Source organism: Amblyraja radiata, chromosome 27 (assembly GCF_010909765.2).
Source record: "Amblyraja radiata isolate CabotCenter1 chromosome 27, sAmbRad1.1.pri, whole genome shotgun sequence".
Classification (NCBI taxonomy): Eukaryota; Metazoa; Chordata; class Chondrichthyes; order Rajiformes; family Rajidae; genus Amblyraja; species Amblyraja radiata.
This window is the reverse complement of record NC_045982.1, coordinates 13,397,739-13,410,637: the sequence shown is the minus strand read 5'-3', so window position 1 is coordinate 13,410,637 and position 12,899 is coordinate 13,397,739. Positions and strand designations below refer to the sequence as shown.

Sequence of the window (12,899 nt, the reverse complement as noted above, 5' to 3'; positions counted from 1 at the left end):
AATCATCGGATTTGAAGCTGTTTTAACCAAAGAGAACAGAGAGGGAGATTACAGAATTCTTACAGTGAGATTTTGAACAGCGTTTGGAAATCAATACCTAAAATTTCGATGTCATGAGTTACGGTGGAATTAGAATCTTATTTTCTCTTCTTCGGGGAGAAAGAAACATTTTGACCAGCGTAGTGAGAAACGACAGGGTTCCTGACAAAAAGAGGTTAATGAGGTTTGGTCATTGTGACACACATTGCTATGACATCAATTAAGCGCTACATATCCTGAGTGTGGGGAGTACGTGTTGTATTGGAAATGGAATTTGAGCTGGTTCTGCAGAGAACTCATGCACAAGCAATTAAAAATGTTCTTTCCCAAAGAGGAGAGTGGTGCTGGAATATATCCAAGTTACATTTGGAATGTGATAAAGTTCATTTGGCTGAAACTGCTGGAATAAAACAAGATAGTTTGCTCCAATGCAGTGAACACAATCAGATGGTTCAGGAGGTTTGATGGAGAAATATTTTGTCACTTGTATTGTGCATTTGGGGTGGAATTTGGATCACCACCACCTGGACCATTGTTCTCCAAAGCACACACACAGCATCCTGACTTGGAAAAAATATCTCCTTGTCCTCAGCCTCATGAGGTTAAAATGTTGCAACTCCATTCCTGGCACGTTTGTCGGTTAGCTAACCACTACCTGGTAGCTGGGGATGGCAAATTAAATGCCCGCACTGTTGCAAAGCCCACAGCCCATGAATGAATGAAGATATAAGAATGGATACAGCTCCAACAATGTTTGCATGTCTCTGTGACAGCTTGTTTTGAGATGTGAGTCACAGGTATATTTTTCGTTAGGTTTAGTTTAGAGTCACAGCGCAGAAATACGCACTTCGACCCACCAAGCCCACGCCGACCAGCGATCCCCGCACACTATCCTGAACACTAGGGACAATTTACAATTTTACTGAAGCCAATTAACCTACAAACCTGTACGTCTATGGAGTGTGGGAGGAAACCGAACATCTCGGAGAAAACCCACGCAGGTCACGGGGAGAACGTACAAACTCCGTACAGACAGCACCTGTAGTCGGGATCAAACCTGGGGTCTCTGGCGCTGCATGTGCTGTAAGGCAGCAACTCTACCGCTGCGCCACCATGCCGCACACACTCAGCACACTGTTTGATTTCCCACAAACACAACAGCAAAGGAAACCACAACCGTTCTAGACTGGGTTGATCTTGAATTAAAGATCGAGAGGTATCGTAGAGCAAATGTTATCATCAATTTAAACATATATATCATTTTCTGAGCTGTTTGAAATATTTGTAGCAAAGTGGTGTCGGTTGACCAAGCGAGTGTTATTTTGAAAGTGAACTCTCAATGTTGAAATTTGAAAGTAAATCCACATTTGTTATTACTTTAATATTTCACAAATGCTTGGCATCACTGTTCCACCTTGTAGGCCTGTTGACTTTGACAGTCCAACATGTGTTACTCATAAATGTGCCGTCTGCTTGGATCAATGGAAATAAAATAAAAGTTATATCACTTTTAAAAGACACAAAGTGGTCCCGTGATTGAGTGGGTCAGGCAGCAGGCAGCACCGGCAACTGAATTATCTTACCTGTTCATAGCTTTTTGCAGGTGGACGTAGGTTGACGTAGGTGTGGACGTCCTAATGAGTCGCCGGTTGTCAGTAGCTTGACGTTGACTAGGTGGTAAGTTGTTGTAGACATTGTTGTAGACATTGTCGTAGGGGGGGTCCAGTTGTCCCGTTTTTCGGCGACCTGCTACGACTATGACAGCCGAAAAATCACCTAAGTGGGACAGGCCTATAAGAACTATAAATATAAACTAAAACTATTTACACGTGGAAAGGAGATGGCACATCATAACTCTCCTGTACATTGGATTGTATTTTGAACGCAGAACTAGATCCCAAGAGAACATCATGTTCGGACTGACAGAGACACTATATTTGTTGAAGGAGCAGTTAGATAATGCTTAATGAACTCCTGCACCTGACTGTCCTGTCATGTTATAGTTGGGGCGTAACTCATCTTTAAAACGATGATGCCTACCACAGTCGCTGTTGCTAATTTGGTCCATGATAAAACTGTTGGTAGCTTATGATAGACAAAAAAAGCTGGAGTAACTCAGGGGGACAGGCAGCATCTCTGGAGAGAAGGAATGGGTGATGTTTCGGGGCGAGACCCTTCTTCAGACCCTTCTTCAGCTTATGATCTGTTTTGTGGGTAAAGGATAGACACAAAATGCCGGAGTAACTTAGCGGGTCAGGCAGCATCTCTGGAGAAAAGGAATAATTACTTTTCGGGTCAAGACCGTTCTGGACATTTCGGGTCGAACCACCATCTGCAGTTCCTTCCTACAGAAGGGTCTCGACCTGAAACATCACTTATTCCTTTTCTCCAGTGATGCTGCCTGACCCTCTGAGTTACTCCAGCATTTTGTGTTTATATTCGGTGTAAACCAGCATCTGCAGTTCCTTCCTACACATGAGGGTAAAGGACCTGGTTGATAAAAACTGTTGGAATTTCCTGATTCTAATTGAGCTCGCTCCATGTGAGAATGCAAGGAACCAAAGTGATAGCTTCCCTGGCCCATTCTTCATTGTGTGACTTATTAGTGCTCATTTGTATTCTGGCATTGCATGTGTTGAGATAATAGCGAAGCAAAATGAGATAATCAGGAAGGAGGTGAAGAATTAAGTGTCTGACTGCTAATAAGCAGCATTAGGCAAAGCATTTGCAAGATGCAGTGTATATGCACTGTTGGGTTTGGATATAGTCATAGACATACAGTGTGGAAACAAGCTCTTCAGCCCAACTTGCCCGCACTGGCGCAGCGACACTAGTCCCATTTGCTTGCGCTTCGTCCATATCCCTTCAAACCTGTCCTATCCATGTACCTGTCTAACTGTTTCTTAAACGATGGGATAGTCCCAGCTTTATCTACCTTCTCTGGCAGCTTGTTCCATACACCCACCATCCTTTGTGTGAAAAAGTTACCCCTTGGTTTCCTATTAAATCTTTTCCCCTTCATCTTGAACCTGTCCTCTGGTCCTCGATTCCTCTATGATCAAAAGACTCTGTGCATCTACCCGATCTATTCCTCTCATGATTTTGTACACCTCTATAAGATCACCCCTCATCTTCCTGTGCCCCATGAAGTAGAGACCTGACCTACTCAACCTCTCCCTATAGCTCACGCCCTCTAGTCCTGGCAACATCCTCATAAATCTTTTCTGAACCCTTTCAAGCTTGACAATATCTTTCCTATAACATGGTGCCCAGAACTGAACACAATATTCTAAAGGTAGACAAATGCTGGAGAAACTCAGCGGGTGAGACAGCATCTATGGAGCGAAGGAAATAGGCAACATTTCGGGCTGAAACCCTTCTTCATACTGATGTGGGGGGCGGGGGGGGGGGGGGGGGGGGGGGGGGGGGGAGAAGAAAGGAAGAGGAGGAGCAAGTGGGCTGATGGAGAGCTGAGAAGAGGAGGAGAAAGTAAGGACTACCTGAAATTAGAGATGTCAATGTTCATACTGCTGGGGTGCAAACTGCCCAAGCGAAATATGAGGTGCTGTTCCTCCAATTTACGGTGGTCCTCACTCTGGCCATGGAGGAGGCCCAGGACAGATAGGTCGGATTCGGAATGGGAGGGGGAGTTGAACTGCTGAGCAACCGGGAGATCAGGTTGGTTATTGTGAACCGAGCGGTCTAAATGTGGTCTCCCAAACGTCTTATACAACTGCAACATATATATTTGCTTTGCAGAGCAAATACATCTTTGCTTTGGTCAATTTGGGACATTTTGATTTTTCAAATACAAAATTAGTTGTTTTAATAGTTGCAGGAAAGGTTATCAAAGGACCCTAACCCTCAAAGCCACGGGATTCTGGAACTTTCATCCTATTCATACGTGGCACTCAGAGGTCAGATTGCCCTGAATCTGCCAAAACCAGATCTGTATTTCTAAATTGTTTATATCGTGTGTTCTCAATTGGGCTTTTGTGAGCCAGACTAACCACAGGGGTAGGTCTCAAAGCAGTGCTGATGCTGAGGCTCGCAGCCAAATGCCAGCATTAGCTGACAGCAAACCGACAACTGAATTATTTCCTAGCTTCAATACCTCTCCTCGTGGTTGCAACAGCAGCTAGCTTTTCTGTGATACCTGCCATGGTTTAGTTTTTAGTTTAGAGATACAGCGTGGACACTGGCCCTTTGGCCTACTGAGCCCGCCTCGATCAGCGATTCCCGCACATTTACACTAGGGACAATTTTTACATTTACACCAAGCCAATTAACCTACAAACCTGTACATCTTTGGTGTGTGGGAGGAAACTGAAGTTCTCGGAGAAAACCCACTGGGAGAACGTACAAACTCTGTGTAGCCAAGCACCCGTAGCCAGGATCGAACCTGGATTTCTGGCACTATAAGCACTGTAAGGAAGCAACGTTACCGCTGCACCACCGTGCCGTGCAGATGGATGATGCCACAGCCATTTGAGCAATAAAATACAATTTAGGAGGAACAGGAATTACATTTACGTAACTTCCGCTTGCAAGTTTAATTTAAATGAAATATCTCTGGAGATTCAGCATTCTCTGGGGCTGGTCTGTGAGCTACGATTATCTTGATTTGAAAAAATGTATTACACTAATATGTCTTCATTTAGTTTTATGCATTTTTGGCACAGGGGTGCAGCGGTAGAGTTGCTCCCCTTCAGTGCCAGAGACCCGGGTTCGATCCTGACTATGGGTGCTGTCTGTACAAAGTTTGTACGTTCTCTCCATGACCGTGAGGGTTTTCTCTGGGTGCTCCGGTTTCCTCCCACACTCCAAAGACTTGCAGGTTTGTATGTTTATTGGCTTCGGTAAAATTGTAAATTGTCCCCATTGTGTGGGATAGTGCTAGTGGAAGGAGATTGCTGGTCCGCACGGACTCGGTGGGCCGAAGGGCCTGTTTCCATGCTTTGTCGCTAAAGTAAAGTCTAAAGTTAAGTGGGATCTTCTCGTGGTGCCTATCTCTGTCAAATCCACAAAATAGACTGAGCATAAATGTAAGTGCTCAATGATTCACAATATATGTATCATTGTTAATGTATCCACTGAAATTTGGTCATGAAAAAAAATCAAAACCAGACCCATTTAAGCAATAATTGCTTAATTATTAATGCTTAATGCTTAATAATCAAGCATTTAAGCAATAATTGAGTGCAGGCATGGAAATATTGGATATTTAGTTTATTAGCATCTTGGTTTAATTGTTGTAAGCATTTTTTTGGTTATTGGATGAGTATATCAAGCTACTACTTGATTATTTTAAACATTGTTTATACATGTTTCCAGAACTTGGATGGAAGTGATGTTGTTTGCCCGGGACATTAATTGGTGCTAATCTTAAATTGTTTTCAGATTTGTGGAGAGATAGCATCACACTCTCAACACGGCAGTTGTGTTTTTTATCATTTCACTTCAGGGAAAATAATAATGATTTAAAGATGGTAAACATCAACCAGTCACGGTACCTGTGAACTGTGTCCAAGAATGAGTCTGCTTAAATTCAAGGACAGGGAATGCAATAGTCCAGCTGATTGCAGTCCATTGCTGGGAATGTCAGTTTCCACCTGCAGTTTGCCAAGAACACACACGAACAATGCAGCAGGAGTGGGCCATATGGTCCCTCCAGCCTGCCTCACCATTCAATGTTAATACCAGGCTAATTCCCGGGATGGCGGACTGATATATGATGAAAGAATGGTTCGACTGGGCTCATATTCACTGGAATTTAGATGGACAAGACGGGATCTTATAGAAACATATAAAATTCTTAAGGGATTGGACAGCCCAAATGCAGGAAAAATGTTCCCAAAGTTGGGGAGTCCAGAACCAGGGGTCACAGTTTAAGAATAAGGGGTAGGCCTGGAGTAACCTCAGGGCTGATTTTTTTTTGTTTGTATTATCTGATAGAAAATATTAAATAAGCTTTGGACACTTTAATTCTTAAAGATAAGAAACCTGGGTTCAATCCTGACTAATGTGCTGTCTGTACGGAATTCTCCCCATGTGGTATTCCCCGGGTGCTCTGGTTTCCTCTCACAGTCCAAAGACGTACAGATTTGTAGGTTAATTGGCTTTGGTAAAGATTGTAAATTGTCCCTAGTGTGTGGGACAATACAGGGATCGCTGGTCGGCGTGGGCTCGGTGGGCCGAAGGGCCTGTTTCCACGCAGTATCTCTAAACTCAACTGAACCAATTGATCTAAGTAGTTTAGAATTTCTCAAAGCAACTGCACTTAATCAAGTCGTCCCTAGATGTTGCAGCTGAGTCATATCACTTTCAAAATTACAGAATTATATTTATCGGAAGACAATGTATGCAGTTGAATTTAAATCTCTAATTCAACTATTGCTGCTTGGGGAGAGGGAGGGGGAGGGGTGTGGATGGTATTGTCAGGAAGATGTCTTAACAGAGACATCTACAGAAGTTCAATGTGAATTAAATTTGGAAACTTCTATTGATTTTTGCAAAGAGCCTGCAATTCATTCTAAGGTAAAAAGTGCAGCAGGGTTTTCTTATTTTGAGACTCTTAATGCTGAAATGGAAGATTTGCTTCATACAGTGGTGACAGTCATTTTAATCATTTGAGCCATCGTGTTTTTGAGTTTCATTCTCAGGTAATTACATTTTTGAGAGCATTCTCAATGGTGATGATCTTGTTGGTGCTGGCACTGAATCTGCAATATTAATATCAGTAAAGCTGCAGTATGCAAATCTATCAGAAACAGATGGTGTGTGTGCAGCAGCAGAATGAATAATGTGCCACTAATCCTCCTGTTAAAAATATGGTCAGTGTTTTTGAAGGGGTTTTGGGATGTGCTTCCAATAGCTTTCACATTCGGGGAATGAATGTGAGACATTTTTTATTAGTATGTAATAGGTCAGATCTGATAGAGGCCTCATAAGATATTCTGCGGAATATATTGAATGACAGAATGCCTGACGTTTCCAATCTGTTTTCTTGAGACAGTAGTTGGAATTCTGGATTAGTACTTCACTCACTTTGTGAGAGCTAGCAGGGGATTCAAGCCAAGACCATCTTTCTGGAACGAACAGGAATGACTCCTGTGATCAACCTGGCCTATAGGTCACAACATCTCGTCATTAAATTTACTAAACTATTTGGGGTACAGGTCAATAAAAATCCCTGTTGCAGCAGTGCCCGACAGCAGAACAAGAACATTACATGTTGCTCCATCCAAAAGTCGGCTACTGCAGATTATGGAAATCTATAATAAAAACTGAAATACCCAGAATCAGCAGAAAGACAAAAATATAATGTGTCATCAACCCATCAAATGTTAAAATCTGCAGCAAAAAACAAACTGCTAGGTAAACTCAGCAGGTCAGAATTTGTTAACAAATTCATTTTGCTTCTCTTTCCACAGATGCTGTCTGACCTGTTAAGTTTTCCAGCATTGTCTGTTTTTATTTCAGATGTAATTGCATGTTTATTTCATGTAATTTAACCAGGAGACTTAATGGCACTTGCTATCCCGTAGTTCCTTCCATCATTCAATCAATGGTGTGAAATATTAATAGTGGAAAGAAATAAGAATTGTGGCTCTGTGGTTAATAGTGGAATGCTGAATATTTAAGGAAGGTAATTCAAAAGCAATCTTACTGAATAGATAGATCATGCACATGTGGTGATGTTGTCCAATTAAACATTATTGTTTTGTGAGAATGGAACTGCCTGTTAATGTAGCGATACTCATTATTGCAGCTTTCCATGTTATCACTCCACCTTCAAGACAGAAAATATAAAGGGTTTCCCTGATTGTCTACTAAAATTGTGGTTGATATATGGTTGTCATGTAAGTTGTAATGAGTTCATTGTCACAAGTCCAATCCCATTGATTACTTTAAATCGGATTAAGTTTCATTCACTTATTGCCCATACTCTTGCTGACCAGAGTGGTTCCTGATTACTCAAGACCTTAATTTTAACATTTCCTTCATTGCTTTCACATTCCTTAGTGGTCTTGCAGATCCATAGCCTTCTCCAGCCTTGAAACCCTTCAAAGTGACCCTACCCCTCTAATTCTGCCTTCATGTGTATCTTGACATTAACCACTGGTGGGTATGTGGACACCCTGAATTCTAAATTTCCCTCACCAGAACTCCACATCATTACTTCCCCTTCTTCATGAATATCTAGCCTTTGACCAGGTTCTTGGTCTTTAACCTGTTACTTCGTTTTATTGCACGCTATTGAATTTTATTTTTGTAATGGTCTGATCGCTCCAGTCCACCTACCAGGCCCTTTACTGCAAGGGCAACTAAATAACAATACAACCAGCATGACTTTAAAACATAGGAGGAAACAGGAGGACCTGGGATAGACACCTATGGTCAGAGGAAGAAAGCACAAACTCCACAAAGATAGCACTCGAGGTCAGGATAGAACCTGGGCCGGTGGAACTATGGAGTGGTAATACTATTTGCTACACCATCAATGAAAGTTATTGTGGATTAAATCCATCCCACAACAGTAAAATGGTGGGGTCAAGGAAAGAGCGGTTTTTCCAGCAATCTTTCCACCACCACGCACAAGAAGCGACAAGACAGACACCATTGTATGCAGATGCCGAGAAGGGTGTTCAGCTCTGGCTGAACAACTAATCTTGTATGTGTACTCGATAAGAAGAAGAAGTAAAATGTTTCTGTTTTTAAATTTCTTATTCAATATTCATTTTGTTCCTAGGTACTTGAAGCTCGGCACAAAACACCCAGAATCCAACACAGCCGGGAATGATATCTTTGCAAAATTCTCGTCTTTCATCAAAAACTCCAAGCCAGAAGCTAATGAAGGTAAACTGTTTGTTAGAAGAGCAATAGTGATCCTTCAAGTACTGCTTCCAATTCAGGATATAATACATTCTGAATTGGAAGCACGGAACATATTCGTTCAGTAAACTGGCCGAATGTATTCTTGATGAGGATTCACTTTGTGCTGTAATGAGTGTGTGGGTCCTATCGTGCATATTGTTTACAGATTAATGTTGGCCTCTTTGTAGAGTATATTTGGGACCTTGTATCCAGCCAAGTTGAAGTTCAATCTTTGAAGAAGGGGTTGCAAGAAAATTCTAAGCCAGAATAAATGAAGGGGCCATGATTAAGTGTTGGTAGCCTGATATTTAAAGTTTGATGTATTCTAGAGAGAGTTAGATATAGCTCTTAGGGCGAATGGAATCAATAGATATGGGGAGAAAGTAGGAATGGGGTACCGATTTGGGATGATCACCCATGATCATCTAGAACGGCGGTGCTGGCTCGAAGGGCCGAATGGCCTACTCCTGCACCTATTTTCTATGTTTCTATGTTTAAGGCTGTAGGAAGGAAAAAGTGGGAGAGTGAAGTGATCCACAGAACTGAGATTCTGGGAAAAGATCTCTGAGTGAAGGATTGTGCAATGTCTCTTGATTTCAACATAACAGGAATGTATGAAGACTTAAAAATATTGCATTCTGCACTAAGAATAAACAAGGGGACACTTCAAAGAAGCATTAAACATACAAATGTTGATGTAATTAAGGCAAGGAAAGTTCAAATGAGAGGGAGTTGTGGAATGTCACAGCTTTAAGCAAGGATTGCATTTTTTGGTGACAAATTGTTCTTGTATCCTGTTCAAATACGAAACTTTAACACGATTGATATTTAATCACCAGTCCTCCCATTGACAATTTCCAAATCTTGTGACTTCCCATCCTAAACTGAAAGAAAAAATAAAATGTATCAGTAAATGTAGCAGAACCAGTGATGTGCCATGCAGCAAAGAAGTAATTGTGATGATCTGAGTCATACAGCACTTTCACAGTCTCTTTGGCCAACTAAGTTGGTTGGCACAGTGGCACAGTTGTTAGACCTGCTGTCTCACAGCACCAGATACCCAGGTTTGATCCTGACCTTGGGTGCTGTCTGTGTGGAGTTTGAATGTTCTCCCTGTGATTGCGTGGGTTTCTTCTGGGTGCTCCGGTTCCCTCATATATTCCAAAGATATCTAGGTTTGTAGGTCAATTGGCCTCTGTAAAATTGCTCCTAGTATGTGGGGAGTGGATGTTAACGTGGAATAACACAGGACTAGTGTGAATCGATTTATCGATGGTCGGCAATTGTAAGCTGAAAAAGGATCCCGACCTGAAACGTCACCTATCCATGTTCTCCGTTGATGCTGCCTGACCTTCATGAGTTATTCTGAGTTACCCTCTGAGCACTTTGTGTCTTCTCTTTCATTGGAAGTAACATGTTGGTTGTACGGGTGGGAAGGTATGCATTGAATTTGCAATACTGACAGGCAGGTTTGCTAGTGCTAAACGGCTGGGTTTAATCTAGATTGCCACAGGGGACAGGATCCAATGCAGGACTGAGGGCAGGTGGAAGACTGGAAGTCAGTATGGAAGGTGATGAAAGAAGAGTCAGTGAACTGAATAGGTAACGGTACAGCAGGGAGCAAGAAAGGATAGTTGGAATGAATGGGCAGGTGGGACTAGTGTAGTTGGGGCATCATGGTCAGAATGGACAAGTTGCTACGAAGGGTCTCTTTCATGTTGTATGACTACATGAAGTAGCACAATATCAGGTCAAACTTGGGCACTAAAGTTTCCACCAGATTGCCACAGACTTAGAAGAAGCATTAGAAGTATCAAAAAGACTGAATGTACTCTGACTGGGGTGTATTAATGTCCTTCATCGAGAATGGTTGGTAATACTACCAGAGACCCAACCAGCCAAGAGCTGGTAGACCGGTTTGCAGCAGGTAGTGCATGAGGCGACATGAGGCACCTCTTTCTCACCACCCTCCCTGTAGCAGGTGTGCCTATCCAATGCAGCAGCTAAGCAGGAACATCAGCATGAAATTAACAAAGTTAAGCAAACCCCATATCAATGGATTCATCTGAAGTCCTTTCACACCTAGTAATGAATGGGTGTAGACAATTAAACAGATGACAGAAGGAAATCGACATTAAACTGCATGGCAGATGCAGTTTAATGTGGATAAATGTGAGGTTATCCACTTTGGTAGCAAATACAGGAAGGCAGATTATTATCTAAATGGTGTCAAGTTGTGAAAAGGGGAAGTACAACGGGATCTGGGGTCCTTGTTCATGTCAATGAAAGTAAGCATGCAGGTACAGCAGGCGGTGAAGAAAGCGAATGGCATGTTGGCCTTCATAACAAGAGGAGTTGAGTATAGGAGCATAGAGGTCATCCTGCAGTTGTACAGGGCCCTAGTGAGACCACAACTGGAGTATTGTGTGCAGGTTTGATCTCCAAATTTGGGGAAGGACATTCTTGTTATTGAGAGAGTGCAGCGTAGGTTTACAAGGTTAATTCCCAGGATGGCGGGACTGTCATATGCTGAGAGAATGAAAGCGGCTGGGCTTGTATACTCTGGAATTTAGACGGATGAGAGGGGATCTTATTGAAACATAAAAGATTATTAAGGGTTTGGACACATTAGCGGCAGGAAACATGTTCCCAATGTTGGGGGAGTCCAGAACCAGGAGCCACAGTTTAAGAATAAGGGGTAAGCCATTTAGAAGGGAGATGAGGAAACACTTTTTCACACAAAGAGTTGTGAGTCTGTGGAATTATCTGCTCAGAGGGCAGTGGAGGCTAGCTCTCCTGATACTTTCAAGAGAGAGTTAGATAGATAATTTAAAGATAGCGGAGTCAGGAGATATGGGGAGAAGGCAGGAATGGGGTACTAAAAGTGGATGATCAGCCATGATCACATTGAATGGCAGTGCTGGTTCGAAGGGTACTCCTGTACCGATTGTCTATTGTTTATTGTCTATTGAAAATAATTTAGGATCATTACCAGTGTAGGCAAGGATCCAGTTATGGGTGGTAAACACGAGGCTGAAACGTCCATAGTTTTGTTTAGTCTAAAGTGCTGGGTAGATCATCTACCTTGGCTTCCTCTTGAGATCTCACAGCTGAAAGTGTATGCAGGAGCCAGAGCGACAAGCACCCATGATCAGTGAATTAGAACAAAGCAGTGCAGGCCTACATCAGTTGGATATAAATCATGGTGGACAGTTAATGGGCGGGAACCATCCAAAACCTTCCCCTAGCCCCAGTAATGTTGGAGCCCAGTGCGAGTCCTGAACATAAATCCTGAACACAGATGCACAGAGTCTCTTGCCCAGAGTAGGGGAATCAAGGACCAGAGGACGTAGGTTCAAGGTGAAGGGGAAAAGATTTAATAGGAATCTGAGGGGTAACTTTTTCACGCAAATAGTGGTGGGTGTGCGGGATAAACTGCCAGAGGCTGAGACAATCCCAACGTTTAAGAAACAGTTAGACAGGTGCATGGATAGAACAAGTTTGGAGGGATATGGACCAAACGCAGGCAGGTGGGACTAGTGTAGCAGTTGGGCCGAAGGGCCTGTTTCCACACTGTATCTGTATCACTCTATACAATAAATTCTATACAAATATATATTTTAATAATGTGAAGGAACATTATCAGATTAAAAATGAGCACCGACATATTGCAGCAGTGTTACACACAATAATGAAATCTTGGCGTATTTGTACCATCTCACTAGGATTAAGCGCTTTCTAATAACCTTCTGTTCATTCTTTGCTCTTGGAGGACTCCACAAATAACATAAAGAATGTATCCTCATGTTTAAAGATATTTACTCTTTGATAATATAGTCTGACCTAAGAATCTGGTGGACTGAGATCGCCTCACCAGATTTTGATAAATACAATTATACTTTTGAACTCAAATCTTACATTGCTAAGGCATCGGTGAATATATTTTTTATATCAGATCAAAATCTGCAGGTTTAGACTGACTC

The 12,899-nt window shown here is 42.2% G+C and overlaps 1 protein-coding gene across 2 annotated transcripts in view; it reads left to right on the top strand.

The window, feature by feature from the left end:
- Positions 1 to 12,899, top strand: part of clic4 (chloride intracellular channel 4) — a 116,465-nt gene that overhangs the window by 91,349 nt on the left and 12,217 nt on the right. For both annotated transcript variants that reach the window (XM_033045168.1, XM_033045167.1), the window contains exon 4: positions 8,792 to 8,898. In XM_033045168.1, coding sequence (XP_032901059.1) covers positions 8,792 to 8,898 — 107 coding nt within the window. The remainder of the gene's footprint in view (positions 1 to 8,791; positions 8,899 to 12,899) is intronic.